Here is a 15,235-nt window from a genome sequence, read left to right as displayed (position 1 = left end):
TGTCCTTATGATTCTCTGGATGTTCTCAGTGTCTATTGTCATGTCCCCCTTTTTGGATTTTTGAGACAGGGTTTCCTTATGTAGCTTTGCGCCTTTCCTGGATCTCTCTCTGTAGACCAGGCTGGCCTTGAACTCACAAGGATCCACCTGCCTCTGCCTCCCAAGTGCTGGGATTAAAGGCGTGCGCCACCACCTTTTTGTCTCGTAATTTTTATTATTTTAGATCTTCTCTCTCCATCTTTTAGTTAATTTGGCTAAAGGATTCCTTGTATTTTTGTTTTGTTTCTATTTTATTGATTTTCTATTTTATTGATTTCAGGCCTGAGTCTGATTATTTCTTACTATCTACTGTTTTGTGGTGTTTTTACCTCTTTGTTCTAGAGCTTTCAGGTGTGCTGTTAAGTTGCTAATATGAGTCTCTCTCTCTCTCTCTCTCTCTCTCTCTCTCTCTCTCTCTCTCTCTCTCTTTCTCTCTTTAAATGTAGGCACTTAGTGCTATGAACTTGCCTTTTAGAACTCCCTTCATTGTATTCCATAGGTTTGGGTATGCTGTGTTTTTATTTTCATTCAATTTTAAAATATTTAAATTTTCTTCTTAATTTCTGTCTTGCCCAATTTTTCATTCAGACGTGAGTTAAATTTTTCATGAATTTGCTTTCTTTGTTGTTGATATCCAGCTTTAATCTGTGGTGGTCAGATAAGAGGTACTGTATTATTTCTATTTTCTTGCATTTGTTGAGACTTGCTTTGTGGCCAAGTATGTGGCCAGTTTTGGAGAATGTTCCATGAGCTAATGTGTTTGAGTGAAATATTCTGTAAATATCTGTTAGGTCCATTTGACTTATGACATTATTTAACTCCAGCATTTCTCTGTGTAGTTTTTGTCTGGACAACCTGTCTGTCTGCAAGAGTGGGGTATTGAAGGCACTCACTATCAAATTGTGATTTTTAGCAGTAATAGTGTTTCTTTTATGAACTTGAATGCCCTTATGTTTGGTGGTGCATAAATGTTTATAATTCCAATATCTTCTAGGTGGGTTTTCCCTTTAATGGGTTTATGGTATCCTCCCCTACCACTCTGCTTAATTTTGGTTTGAAGTTTATTTTGTCAGATATTAAAATGGCTGCACCTGGTTGCTTCCTGGGTCCATTTGCTTGGAATACCTTTTCAATCCTTTTATCCTGTGGTAGTGTCTTAGTCAGGGTTTCTGTTGCTGTAAAGTGACTCCATGACAACAGCAACTTTTATAAAGGAAAACAATTAATTGGGTGGCTCACAGTTCAGTGATTCAGTCCATTATCATCATGGTGGGTCTTGGCAGCATGTAGGCAGACATGGTGCTGGAGAGGTAGCTGAGAGTTCTACATCTTGCATTGGCAACAGGAAATGGTTTGTTTCACTGGGTGTGATTTGAGCATATATGAGACCTCAAAGCCTGCCTCCACAGTGACACACTTCCTCCAACAAGACCACACCAACTCCTAATAGTGCCACTCCCTTTGGGGGCCATTTTCTTTCCAACCATCATATTCTACTCCCTAGCCCCCAAAGGCTTGTAGCTATATCATAATGCAAAAGTACATTTGGTCTAACTTTAAAAGTCCCTATAGTCTCATATAACACTCTCAAACTTATTTAAAAGTCCAAAGTTCAAAGTCTCTTCTGAGATTCATGCAGTCTCTTAACTGTAATCACCTGTAAAATCAAAATTAAAAAAGCAGATCACATACTTCCAACATAATGGCACAGAATGTACATTATCATTATAAGTCATAGGGGAGGAAGCATAGTGAGAAAATACTGGACCAAAGCAAGACCAGCTGGGCAAACTCCAAACTCTGCATCTCCATGTCTGATGTCAGAGCGCTCATCAGACCTTCAACTCCATTCAACTTTGTTGACTGCAACACACTTCTTTCTCTTGGACTGGTTCCACTCCCTGCTAGCAGCTTTCCTTGGCAGGTATCCCACAATTCTAGCATCTCTAACATCTTGGGTTCCCCAAGGCAATCCAGGCTTCAACTTCACAGCTTTTCATGAATGGCCTGCATGGACTTAGCTCCATTCCACTTCCTAATGCTCCTTTTCTCCTCAAATTATACATTTTGCCCTGCTTGGCCTGCTCCTTTTTGTTATAAATCTTCATTAGAGTTACCACTAATAACCACACAACAGAGTCTATACTAGGCTATGTTGTTGTTTGTTTTTTCTTCTTTGGGAGGCCCGCCACCCAACTCCCATGTAAATCACACACTGAGTCTTATTATTTATGAATGCCCAGCCTTAGCTTGGCTTATTTCTTGCCAGCTTTCCTTAGCTTAAATTATCCTGTCTACCTTTTGCCTCTGGGATTTTCCCATTCTCTTACTTCTGTAAATCTTACTCTTACTCTGTGACTTGCTGTGTAGGTGTGTGGCTGGCCCCTGGAGTCCTTCTCCTTCTCTGACTTCTTCTTTTCCCAGATTTCTCCTTTTATTTATTCTCTCTGCCTGCCAGTCCCACCTGTTTCTCTCTCCTGCCTCACTATTGGCCATCCAGCTCTTTATTAGACCATCAGGTGTTTTAGACAGGCACACTAACACAGCTTCACAGAGGTAAACAAATGCAACATAAATAAAAGTAACACACCTTAAAGTAATATTCCCCAACAAGGATGTTTTGAGATTTCCTCTGCCAACAGAATTAATCCAAAATTCTTCATTTTAGCCTCTGGCAGCCTCTTCAGACAAGGGCAAAAATCAGCCACATTCTTCACCAAAATATCACAAGAATAATCTCTAGGCAACACACTAAAATTCTTCTCTGAAACCTCTTGACCCAGGCACCCACAGTTCAAATCACACTCAACACCACTGACCTTCTTGCTCCCACTAGGATGGCCCATTAAACAGCACTTAAAGCGATCTATTGCTTCTCTAATCCACAGTCCCAAGGTCCATATTCCTTCAAACAAAAGCATGGCCAGCTTATCACAACAATACCCCAGTTCCTGGTACCAACTTTTGTCTTTTAGTGTTTCTACTGCTGTGGAGAGACACCATGACCATGGCAACTCTTATGAAGAAAAATATTTAATCGGGTGGCTTACAGTACATTATTGTCATGGTGGGACATGGCAGTGTGCAGACAGACATGGTTCTGGAGATGTAGTTTAGAGTTCTGTATCTTGCACAGGCAACAGCAAATGGTTTTTCTGACTGGGTATAGCTTGAGCCTATATGAGACCTCAAAGCCCATCTCCACAGTGACATGTTCCTCCAACAAGGCCACACATACTCCAACAAGGCCACATCTCCTAGTAGTGCCACTCCCTATGGGGGCCATTTTCTTTCAGACTACCACAGGTAGCATCTATCCTTGATGGTAAGATGTGTTTCTTAGATGCAGCAGAAAGATGGATCCTGTTTTATAATCCATTGTGTTAGTCTGTGTCTTTTCATTGGGGTTTGAGACCCTCAGTATTGAGAGTTACCAGTGAGCAGTATTTATTGATTCCTATTTGTTGCTAACATGTGCCCCCCCTTTTGATTTACTGATCTGAGATTATTTATTTCTTGTGTTTTCTTGGGTGAGGTAACCTCTTCAGGTTGAAGTTTTCCTTCTAGGCCTTCTGTAGAGCTGAATTTGTAGATAGATACTGCTTAAATTTGATTTTGTTATGGAATATTTCTGTCTATTGTGATGGATAGTTTTTGCTGGGTATAGTAGTCTGGGCTGGCATCTGTGGTCTCTTAGAGTTTGTAGAACATCCGTCCAGGCCCTTCTGGCTTCTAGAGTCTCCTAAGAAGTCAGGTGTAATTCCAATGGATCTGCCTTTATACGTTACTTGGTCTTTTTTTCCCTTGTAGCTTTTATTATTCTTTCTTTGTTCTGTACATTCATTGTTCTGATTATTATGTATTGTTGGGAATTTCTTTTCTGTTTTTATCTGTTTGGTGTTCTGTATGCCATGTGCACCTCCTACTTTAGGGGAAATTTTCTTCCGTGATTTTGTTGAAAATATTTTCTTTGCTTTTGAGCTGGACTTTTTCTTCTTCTTCTGTTCCTATTATTTATAGATTTGGTCTTTTCATAGTGTCCCAGATGTTCTTTCTGGATGTTCATGACTGGATTATCTTAGATTTAATATATCTTTTACTGGGGTATCTATTTCTTCTACCTTGTCTTCAATGCCTGAGACTCTCTATGTGTCTCGTGCTCTGCCAGTGAGGCTCACCTCTGAGGTTTTTGTTGGACTTCCTAAAGTTTTCATTTTTCAATTTGGGTTTCTTTATTGACTCTGTTTCTGCTTCATGAACTGTTTTCATTTTTTTTTTTTTTGGGTTTTCGAGACAGGGTCTCTCTGCAGTTTTGGTGCCTGTCCTGGATCTCGCTCTGTAGCCCAGGCTGGCCTTGAACTCACAGAGATCCTCCTGCCTCTGCCTCCTGAATGCTGGGATTAAAGGCGTGCGCCACCACCGCCCGGCTTTCATTATTTCATTCTACTGTTTGTGTTTTTACAGCTTCATTATGCTACTAAGATGTTTAAAATGATCCCTTATTAAGGGATTTATTCATATCCCATATGAATAAATCTTGAACATAATGATGATTTCTATTTTGATGTCCTTGCTTGTTCTTCAGCTATATTGCATTTCTCAGGACTAATGTAATTCAGGGTTACTGGGTTCTGGTGGAGGCATATTGTCTTGTTGTCTTGGCTGTTCATGATTTTTTTTTTTTTCGCAATGGTGCCTTGTCATCTGGGTTGGGATGATTGAGGTGATTCTAGGTCTTGATATCTGGTTTTGTCTTTGTTGAGTGGGTGTTCCATTATTTGCTTTCTGTTGCCCTCTCTGGATCTTAGAAAAGTGTGGTGGATGGATGTCATCTGGTAGAGAGTGCTCTGCAGGTTGGTGGGTGGCAGAGAGATGGAGAGAGGTGGGCTAGGTGAGAAGGCTGAGAGGAACTTCAGGAAAGAGCTAAGGTGGATCCATACCAAGATGCCACGTTCCCAGAGAGTTGGAAGTATGGTGGGAAGAGGAGATCCTCGAAGTAGGTTACAGTTAGGCAAAGAATATTCTGGAGAGACAGGAATGAAAGGTCTGAACCAAGAGTTGGAATCCCAGGTGAATGAATTGAAGTGGGAGGAGGGTGGCCTGCAAGTAAGTTGTTACCAGGCTGAGGGTGGTAACAGAGACATTGTATTGGAGGACAAAGGAGGACAGTAAAAATTGTCTACCCGAGTCCAGGTTAGATGTGGCTACTTTGTGTGTGTGCATTGGGGTTCAGGTAGGAAGTATTTCTAGGTATCGGTGCCTGGCACAAAGGAATGGGAAGGAAGGGTTAAAAGAGTCCACAAGAAGGGGGAAGCTGAGTTTGAAGCAAGGTTCAGCATCGTTAGCTACTAAGATGTTTAAAATTATCCTTTATGCCTACATTTCTAGTTCTTGTTATTTTGTTTGACAAGGCTACAATGGCTGCCCCAACCTGCAGTTTTTATTTGTTTTTTTTATTTTTTTTTATTTTTTACTCTTTGTTCTTTTGGCTCTTTGGGGGTCCTGCCACCCAGCTCCCAAATAAATACACACAAAGTCTTATTATTATTTATGAATGCTCAGCCTTAGCTTGACTTATTTCTTGCCAGCTTTTCTTAAATTATCCTATCTTTTGCCTCTGGTCTTTTATCTTTCTCTATTTCTGTATACCTTTCTTTACTTCTTACTCTGTGTCTACCTGTGCAGCTGGGTGGCTGGCCCCTGATGTCCTCCTTTTGCTCCTTGATCTTCCTCTTTCCAGATTCCTCCTCCTATTTATTCTCTCTGCCTGCCAGCTCCACCTATCCTTTCTTCTGCCTTGCTATTGGCTGTTCAGCTCTGTATTAGACCAATCAGATAGTTTAGATGGGCAAAGTAACACAGCTTCACAGAGTTAAACAAATGCTACATAAAAGAATGCAACATATCTTTGCATCATTAAACAAATGTTCCACAGCATAAACAAATGTAATACATCTTCAACTAATATTCTACAGCATCCACCCTGACTTTTTGAGGCAAGATCTCTCTTTGTACCCCAGACTGGTCTTGAATCTATAATCATCAACCTTCTGAGTTCTAGGCATATGGGTTGTGTCACCATGGTCAGTTTGGTCTTTTAAACCTAATATAGTCTAAGAATGTCCTGTAATAATAACTTATTTTTAAAATGTTGATGGTTTTAGATTTTTATAAGATTTTTTTAAAACCTTTCCAAAGAAGCTTTTCTTGAATTGTTGACGGTGAAGATACAACTTTAAAAATGAAACTAATGATAGCCTTTATAAATTCCATCTACTTTAGAAAGCTTGGGTTTTAACTGTGTATGCTCTGGAAACCAGATGGGCTGGGATTGTATTTTGCTCTATTGTGGGATAAACATAGAGGTTATATGTACCTGCAGCTATTGGGCCTTACTGTAACATATTATTTTATTTTGGTTTGCTTTTGAAACTGTATCCGACTATATAACCCTGACTGCTGGGGGAGTCAGTTGATACCTTGAGCTGCTAGGACAGCTCTGGCAGCTGGAGCTGCAGCGGGACAGCTCAGCTCTGGGAGGAAAGATATCCTTGACTGCTTGGGGGAGCCAAGCAAAACCTGGAGTCGGGGTTCGGTGGAAGATGGTCTCCCCTGCAGGATATAGCAATCTTGTTCCTCTCCCTGGAGAGCTGCTGCAGCTGAGCTTTGCTCAGCCTCCACTTAAGGGGACTTCCCAGCAGAGCTCTGTTCTTCCCCCGGCCCAAGATGTTGCTTCTTTTGCTTCACTCTGCTAAAGCAGAAACCCCCTGCAGAAATGTAGCAATCTCCTTTGGCTCTGGTGAAAAGTTGTTTCTGCCCCACCTTGCTCAGTCCCCTAAGAAGTCTCTGCAAGAATCTTCTGTTCAGCTCTTCCTTGCTCATTCCCCTAAAGGAATGTCTCTGCAAGTTTTTTTCTGCTCAGTCCCCCTAAGGGACGTCTTAGCAAGGTGGTTCTTCTCTGCACCAGCGAATGAAGATCTTTACACCCAAGACTCTTTTGAAAAAGAGATTTATTTGGGAAGGAGGAATCCAGGAGAGTGGCTGCCTCTATGTGGGTGGGAAAGAACAGACCATAACTGAACAGGCAGGGTAGTTTATATAGGGATTTCTTAGGGGCAAAGTTTCTCCAGGGAGAATACTTTCTGTCCAGGGATTGGTTAGTTTTTTTCTGCTCAGAGGATTGGTTAGTTTTGTTGGTCAGGGGCAGAGATGGCTCTGATTTTCAGAGCCAAACTGTGTTTCTTTTGCTTGCCTTTCTTAGCTTTTTGGCTCTAATTCTAAGGCCAGGGCCATATTTCTTTCACTGACTCTGATTCTAGGGACAAAGTGTGTTTCTTTGGCACTGGTTTCAGAGTCAGGGCATGTTTTCTTTGGTTCTGGGTTCAGGGATAAAGTGTTTCTTTCTCTGGCTCGGGTCCCCAGATCTAGGTTGTTTCTTTCACTGGTTCTGGGCTCCAGGGTCAGGGTGGGTTTCTTTAGCTGGCCCCTTTTCCCTACAGCCTAGAACTCACTATGTAGACCAGGCTCGGCCTAAAACCCACAGAGACCACTCCACCCCTAGTGCTAGTATTAAAGGTGTGTGTGCTACATGCCTGACCCACCTATATAATATTTTAAATATAATTTTGTTAAGTCATTTGGCTTGATGCGTTATATATAGGGTTGCAAATATAATTTATAGATTGGCCAAATTGATTGTTAAATGTAAGTAATTTTGTACTGTTAGGTTTTTTTTTTTTTTCCTCTTTTTTTTTTCAGGAAAACATTTGAATCTATGATACAGCCTAAAGACATTTTAAAATGTAAAATTAGTCAATATATTTCATTATTTTATGTGTAGGAGTGTTTTGCCTGTATGTATATGTATGTATGCATCATAGGCATGCTTGGTGTCCAAAGAGATCAGAAGAGGGCATTTGATCCCCTGAGACTTTAGTTACAGATAGTTGTGAGCCATCATGAGGGTGCTGGGAATCAGTCTAGGTCCTCTATAAGAGCAACAAGTACTCTTAACCACTTAGCCAACTCTCCAGCCCCTAGCCAATAGAATTTTCTGACAAATGTAATACTGTTTTACATAGATTCATCACATGTTAATATCTTATCATGTGTTCATTTGTGTCTCTTCAACCTATATGTGTATGTATACATGTCTTTTTCTTTCTGCCGTGTGTGTGGTGTACATATGTGTATATATGCATGTTTTGCATATGTTTGGGCAAGTGTGTGTGTGTGTGTGTGTGTGTGTGTGTGTGTGTGTGTGTGTGCACACATGCATGCGTGTGTCTGTACAGAGGTCCAGAGTTGAACCTCTGTCTGGTAGTTGTCCTTACTCACTCCAACCATATTCATTGAGGCAGGATTCCTTATTTGAACCCAGAGCTCACCACTATAGCTAGTCTGGCTAGGCAGCCTGTTCTGGGATCCTGTCTTAGCCCTTCTGATTTCCTGGAATTTTCAGGTGGGCCATCATACCCACCTGGCATTTACATGGATTCTGGGGATCTGCACTCTGGTCCTCTTGCTTGCCTGGTGAGCACTAATCATGGAACCATTGTCTTGGTTCTTTCCTGCTTCTGTGTGATCTTTCCTCTCAACTTTAGGAACATTTCTGACATTCAGCAAAATTAAAGAATAGTGCAGTGAACACCTTCATAGCTGTCACTTACGTTTAACCACTAGCATTTGTAATTGATTTTTCTGGGGTTTTTTTGTGTGTGTATTTGCACACATGATCATGTGTGCATATGTGTAAGCGAGTTTTTGTCTTAATCTTTTCCAAGTGCTGCCTGGAATTTTATCCTCAGGAACATCAAGTATCTCCTTAAGAGTAAGGAAAGTCACAGCATAAATCACAGCATCATTGTGATGCCTAAGAAACTGTTAAGTCGTTCCATAGTTACCTCTTCTAGGTCTTACAGTCCATCTTCTTATCTCAGGACCAGGATTCAGCTAAGGTTGATGTGTTGCTATATTTGGTTTTGAAATTAGTACTGTAATTTAATTTCATGTACAAGTATGTCATTAGTTCTTAATAATTCCAGCCATTGTTAAATTCAGTTAAAGTTATTACAAGTCCTGGCAGAATCGTCCTGGCTGGTTGTTTGGCACCTTCTGGGTGAGCAAACCATCAATCATGATAAGCATTTGCTGTGTTTTTAAAGAAACTGGAGCATCATATTGAGAGTTAATTTTTTTTGTTTCCACAGATATTCCAAATGTCCTGGTTGGCGCTTCATTTAATATTGACGATGTCAATGGGGGATTTGTAGTTCATTGGTTAAATAACAAGGAATTTCATTTTACATCATCTACGGAAATATTTATGCACCAATTACGAAAACTTTCTGAAAAACAGTTAGATCATGAAAGCGATGATGCAGACAGAGAAGATGAGGAACGCTCACAGGAGGAAAGAGAGAGGGGTTTACATATGAAATTAGACCATGGTTTGTATTCCTTGTTTACTAACAATAACAACTTCTTGTGGTACCTCTTGAACTGTGACTTCTCCCTTCTTTCTTTCTTTCTCTCTCATTTTTAGTACTGGTTGTCTCTCAGATCAGGCACTATGCTTGTTCTTAGACACACCAACTAACTCTAGCTGATGTTTTGCTTTGTTTATGGTGTGGACTTAAACCCAGAGCCTCATGCAGGCTAGGCAAGTTCTCTTAAGAGCTACTTCCTCAGCCCTTTTCATTTGATTTTGAGACACAGCATCCCTAAACTGCCAGACTGGCCCTGAGATTGAATTCCTCCTGCCTCAGCCTCCTGAGTAGATTGGGTTATAAACTTGTGCCTCCATGCTAGGCAAACTCTCTCTGTATGTATGTATGTATATAGATATTGTTATATTTCCTTGACTAATGTAGTACTTTAGAAGCCATACTGTTTTATGGGAAATATGTTTTGCTAATTTTAACAATGTGATGAAATTTTATTTATCTAAAGATAATAAATATAGTAATTTCAATTCAGACAAAATATTTTTCTGACCACAAATTGGAAAGGTAGCTTATAGTTTTATAGTTTCTAATGAATTTTTATAGTATTATTTAGTATGTGTTCTGACAGATCTGTTTTCTGATTTAGAGTTATCTCTGGATAGAGAATCGGAGGCAGGCACAGGATCATCAGAACATGAAGATGGAGAAAGAGAGGGAAGTCCTAGATGCCATCCAGGACCTAGCATCCCAGTGCCACTGCCCACAGTGCTGCTCGATCGCAAGATTGAAACGCTGCTGACAGAGTGGAATAAGAACCCTGACATGCTGTTCACGATACACCCTGTAGATGGGACCTTTCTAGTGTGGCATGTCAAGTATTTGGATGAATATAACCCTGGAATATTTAGACAAGTCCAGGTATATTTCCTCGATAAAAATATTAGTATATTTTTAAAATAACAAGATGCCATATAGACTTCACAGATTTTTCAGAATTACTAAAAAATTTAGTTTTGATAAGCAAGTGAGAAGATACATATTCTTGTTTTCAAAGAGGATCAGCACTATGCATTTTATACATTTAGTTAATTCAAAGAAAATGATTATTTTTTGAAACACGTTGAGTATTTGAATTACTACTCATGTTTTCTGAGAATTGTAATATTTTTAGTACAGCTAAGGAAATTACTTTGAAAATAGGAGGTTTCAGGTCTTTTTCTTTCTTTTCTTTTTAAGAGACAGGGTTTCATGTAGCCAGGCTGGTCTTCAACTAGCTGTATAGCTGGGGATGACCTTCAGTTCCTGATCCTCCTTCCTCTACCTCTGAAGTGCTGGCATTGAAAGCATGTGCTCATCTTGAGTTTTATAAGCCAAATCAAGCTGCTTTTATGTGTTATCTTTTGTAGCTTTATTATAAGTACATGATGTGGTTATTTTGGTATAAAAGCCATAAGCAATCTATTTGAAACTTTGTTTTTCGTTTTGTATTGGGCTGTGAATAGTGATCTAATACATAAGTAGAAGAAAGGAATTAAACTATATAGAAAGCTAGGAAGCTAGGATTTAGCATTTGGAAAATAGAAGTGTGTTTGGAAAAGTATTTTTGAGAGAAGGCAAATTCCTTGTAATGAATCCTATGTTTGTGTTTTTCAGGTTTCTTTTTCTTCTCGGATTCCTGTTGCATTTCCCTCTGGGGATGCAAACTCTCTTAGTAAAAACATCATGATGTATGCCTGTGTAAATGGTACAAAAGATTCATACCACACCCCATTACACCAAGAGCCGATGTCTGTAGATTCTTCTCATGGGTCACAGCCACACTCCAGATCACACAGTGCAGACATGAACATTTTAGCACCCACAGTAATGATGGTCTCTAAACATATAGATGGGTCTTTGAATCAGTGGGCAGTCACTTTTGCTGACAAGTCAGCCTTTACTACTGTCCTCACTGTATCCCACAAGTTCAGATACTGCGGTCACAGATTCCACCTCAATGACTTGGCGTGCCATTCGGTTTTACCACTGTTGCTGACGTCCTCCCATCATAATGCTCTGTTGACTCCTGAATCAGACCGTCAGTGGGACTCAGACAGTAAATTAAATAGATTGATAGATCCTGTAAAACACACAAAAGAGTCATCGAAACAGCCTCTTAGAAATGCAGCAACTCGTACATTTCATGACCCAAATGCAATCTACAGTGAACTTATTCTGTGGCGTGTAGACCCCATAGGACCTTTGTCATACACTGGAGGAGTGTCAGAATTGGCTCGAATTAACTCTTTACATACCTCAGCCTTCTCTAATGTGGCATGGCTTCCAACTCTTATTCCTAGTTATTGTCTTGGTAAGTGTTTATTATTTTATTGTAAGACAAATAAAATTTAAATTATTTGTTATAAACAACATCTTTTTTTTCTTTATTTTTTTTTTGAAATATCATAGCTTGCAACATGTTATACAGACCATGTTGGCCTCAGACATTGAGATCCTGCTGCCTCCCATGTGCTGATATTACCACCATGCCTGGTTCACAAAATGATTTATATTTGTCATAGTTAAGTTTTTTTTTAAAGTAATTTTATGTATGTGTGTGCACCATGTGCCTGCTTGGTGCCATGAGAAGCCAGAAGAGGGTGTCAGATCCCTGGGACTGGAGGTATAGACAGTTGTGAGCTACCCTGTGGGTGCTGGGAATGAAACCCAGTCCTCTGGAAGAGCAGCCAGTGCTCCTAACTGCTGAGCCAGCTCTCTGGCCCTGAGATATTTTTTAATAGGTTGTTGGTAAGGCTTATCTTTAGAATTTTAAAGTTTTGTTTTCATATTTTTCTACTGAATTTTTGTTAATAAGCTTATAGCCATAAATTATATCCATTTAATTATGATTCTAGATGATGGTTATACCTAGAAAGGTGTAATTGTTTGTTTCTCATACTTTAGTCATTAATAAAACACATGACTCGCTGTAACCCGAAGACTGTCTCTCTTCTCAGGCACGTACTGCAACTCGGCAAGTGCTTGCTTTGTCGCATCGGACGGCAGACATCTGAGGCTCTACCAAGCTGTTGTAGATGCCAGGAAGTTATTAGATGAACTCTCAGACCCAGAGGCCTCAGTAAGAATTTCCAGATCTTTTTCTGAGCTAATAAGAAATTCTCTTTGTACTTTGTCTAAGGCCATTGTTTGTGGTACTCGCCTTTAATCCCAGCACTCAGGAAGCAGAGGCAGAGCAAGTTTCAGGACAGCCAGGACTGTTACACAGAGAAACCCTGTCTCTAAATACAAACAAATAAACCAAACAAAAACCATTGTTTATCAGTTAGTGTTTGGGAAATGAGAATATGTTTTTGTCTGTGTAATGACAGACAAACACAGACACACACACACACACACACACACACACACACACACACACACACACGTCTTTTTCTTTATCTATGTTCTAAGGTATACAAATTAAAAATTAAATGAATATGCTGCACCCCAATACATTTAACATATGAAGAAACAAATATCTCGTCATTTTCCTAAAATAATTAACTTTCTAGTTTGATTTCTTTTAAAAAAAGATTCTTAAAAACAAAGTTTTTTTTAAAAATGTGTATTTATAGGTATTTGTGTGTTTGAGTGTACATATGCCATGTGTGCAGATGCCACAGAGGGTGTCAGGTTCCCTGGAGCTGAAGTTACAGAGAGTTGTGAGCCATCCAGTTTGGTTCCTGGGAACCAAATTTGGGTCCTCTGGAAGAGCAGCGAATGCTCTTAACTGTGGTTAGAATATATTATCTCTCAATGGTGGCAGTGCCTCATTCTAGTAGTTATATAGCAGACTAGAAGTCATATATTTTACTCAGTATTTAGATTTGAACATTGAATTTTTCATTTGCTGATAAAGACATATCTCTTTATAAAATACCTGTTCTAAAATGTTTCCAGTGCTGAATACCAAATACTGGACTGAGGAGATATCTTAGTGAGTCAAAGTACTAGCCCTGCAAGCCTGCCAGCCTGAGTTAGGTCCCCAGATTCCAGGAAAAGCCATATGTGGAGACTCAGATCTGGAATCCTAGCATTTCTATGGTGAGATATGAGACAGACAGGAGAATCAGCTAGAAGCTTGCTTGCACAGCACAACAGCAAAAACAGAGACCTTTCCTCAAAAGCACAGTGGAAGGAGAGAACTTACTCCCTTCAAATTGTCCTCTGATCTTCATATGTGCACTGTAGCATGCTTCTGGAACCGCCTCCCGAATGAATGAATGAATGAATGAATGAATGAATGAGTAGTAAGTAAAGTTTTGGACACCAAATGCTGTTTTTGAGTGTCTGTGTACCTCTTGATGTGTCGAGGATGCAGAATAGTTATAATGTTTGCCTTTAAAAAAATTTTAATTAAATTGAAAAGGAAATTATTAATAGCTAGGTGTGGTGGCACATGCTATAATTCCAGTACTTAGGCAGTGGAGGCAGGGGGATCAGGAAGTCCAGGTGATCTTTGGCTACATAGCGAGTTCTGGGGCAACCTGAGCCACAAGAGACTCTGTCTCAAAAAAACAAAAGAGAAATTATTAACAAAAGATCAAGAGTTTAAGACAGAAGAGGAGGTATTTATTTAAGGGGCTATGCAATTGATTGCTGGAAGTATGGCACTAGAAGATTTTATACCAGCAGAGAGGTCAATTAGGATGGATTTGGAAACTTCTATTGAAGACTGTTTTGCTTTGTTCTGGACAAATACGTAAGATTTGGAAAGATGATACTTTTTTTTTTCCCCTGAGTGAGAATTAATGTGGATATATACACACATAAAATTTGCTCCAGAGATAGTGAGAAAATCATTTTGGGTATTTGTTGTAGAGAAAGTCTCAGCTGTGCTATACCACCCTAAATCCACTTACAGTGGATGCTAAGTAGAGTCAGATATGATTAATACTTGGATGAGAAAAAGTCTACCAAATTAGCATCATAGAATTGTAGCTGGAATTGGATAGTACGTTAAAGGTCAGCTACTATAACGAGCAATTTGATTTGTTTTAGTCCAATTTATTTTGCTGTCATTTGTTGTCTGGCCACCAGTGAGGGAATTGACTCTGATATAGATCATGCTGTCTTTGAATTAATGTTGCTATTAAGTTGAAATTCAATATGTTTCCCACAAATTGTCTTTGCTAGTCATAGTTCTACTTAGAGTCATTCTCCCGTTCTCGGAACAGGGAGTACCACAGATAATCGAGGACAGCTGTTTTGTAAACCTTGAGCCTTCTTTCCCTCAGACCAGATGTGTGTGTGAGCACACTTGTGTGCCATTGGCATGTGTGCAGAGGCCAGAGGAGGGTATCAGGCTGCCTTCTCTGTCACTGTCTACCTGTTTCTTTGAGGTAGGATCTTTCACTGATGTGCTGGCTGACAAGCTCCAGCAATTCTTCTGCTTCTGTCCTCCCGATTACTGATGTACTGCTGCCACACCCAGCTTTTTACACAGGTTTGGGATCCAAAGTCAGGCCCCTGGGTTTCTGCAGCAACACTTGTGCACATGGGGCAATGTCTCTAGCTGCCCATCAGTTTCCTTTTTCTTTTTCCTTTTAGTTTTTCAGGACAGGGTTTCTCTGTGTAGTCTTGGCTATCCAGGAACTTGCTCTGTAGACAAGGCTGGCCTCAAACTCACAATCTGCCTGCCTCTGCCTCCCAAATGCTGCCCAGCTAGTCCTATCAGTTTCTTAATTGTTTTACATTTGATCTTGGATGAT

General features: G+C 39.9%; 1 protein-coding gene across 4 annotated transcripts in view; it reads left to right on the top strand.

The window, feature by feature from the left end:
* Positions 1-15,235, top strand: part of Dmxl2 (Dmx like 2) — a 129,457-nt gene that overhangs the window by 43,910 nt on the left and 70,312 nt on the right. For all 4 annotated transcript variants that reach the window (XM_052760576.1, XM_052760596.1, XM_052760568.1 and 1 more), the window contains exons 10-13: positions 9,249-9,488; positions 10,132-10,403; positions 11,139-11,835; positions 12,482-12,603. In XM_052760576.1, the coding sequence (XP_052616536.1) occupies positions 9,249-9,488; positions 10,132-10,403; positions 11,139-11,835; positions 12,482-12,603 (1,331 nt within the window). The remainder of the gene's footprint in view (positions 1-9,248; positions 9,489-10,131; positions 10,404-11,138; positions 11,836-12,481; positions 12,604-15,235) is intronic.

This window comes from Peromyscus californicus, unplaced genomic scaffold (genome assembly GCF_007827085.1).
Source record: "Peromyscus californicus insignis strain IS unplaced genomic scaffold, ASM782708v3 Scaffold_11__1_contigs__length_118956290, whole genome shotgun sequence".
NCBI classification, from domain to species: Eukaryota; Metazoa; Chordata; class Mammalia; order Rodentia; family Cricetidae; genus Peromyscus; species Peromyscus californicus.
The sequence above is the reverse complement of the archived record's forward strand: the minus strand, read 5'-3'. Positions and strand labels throughout refer to the sequence as shown.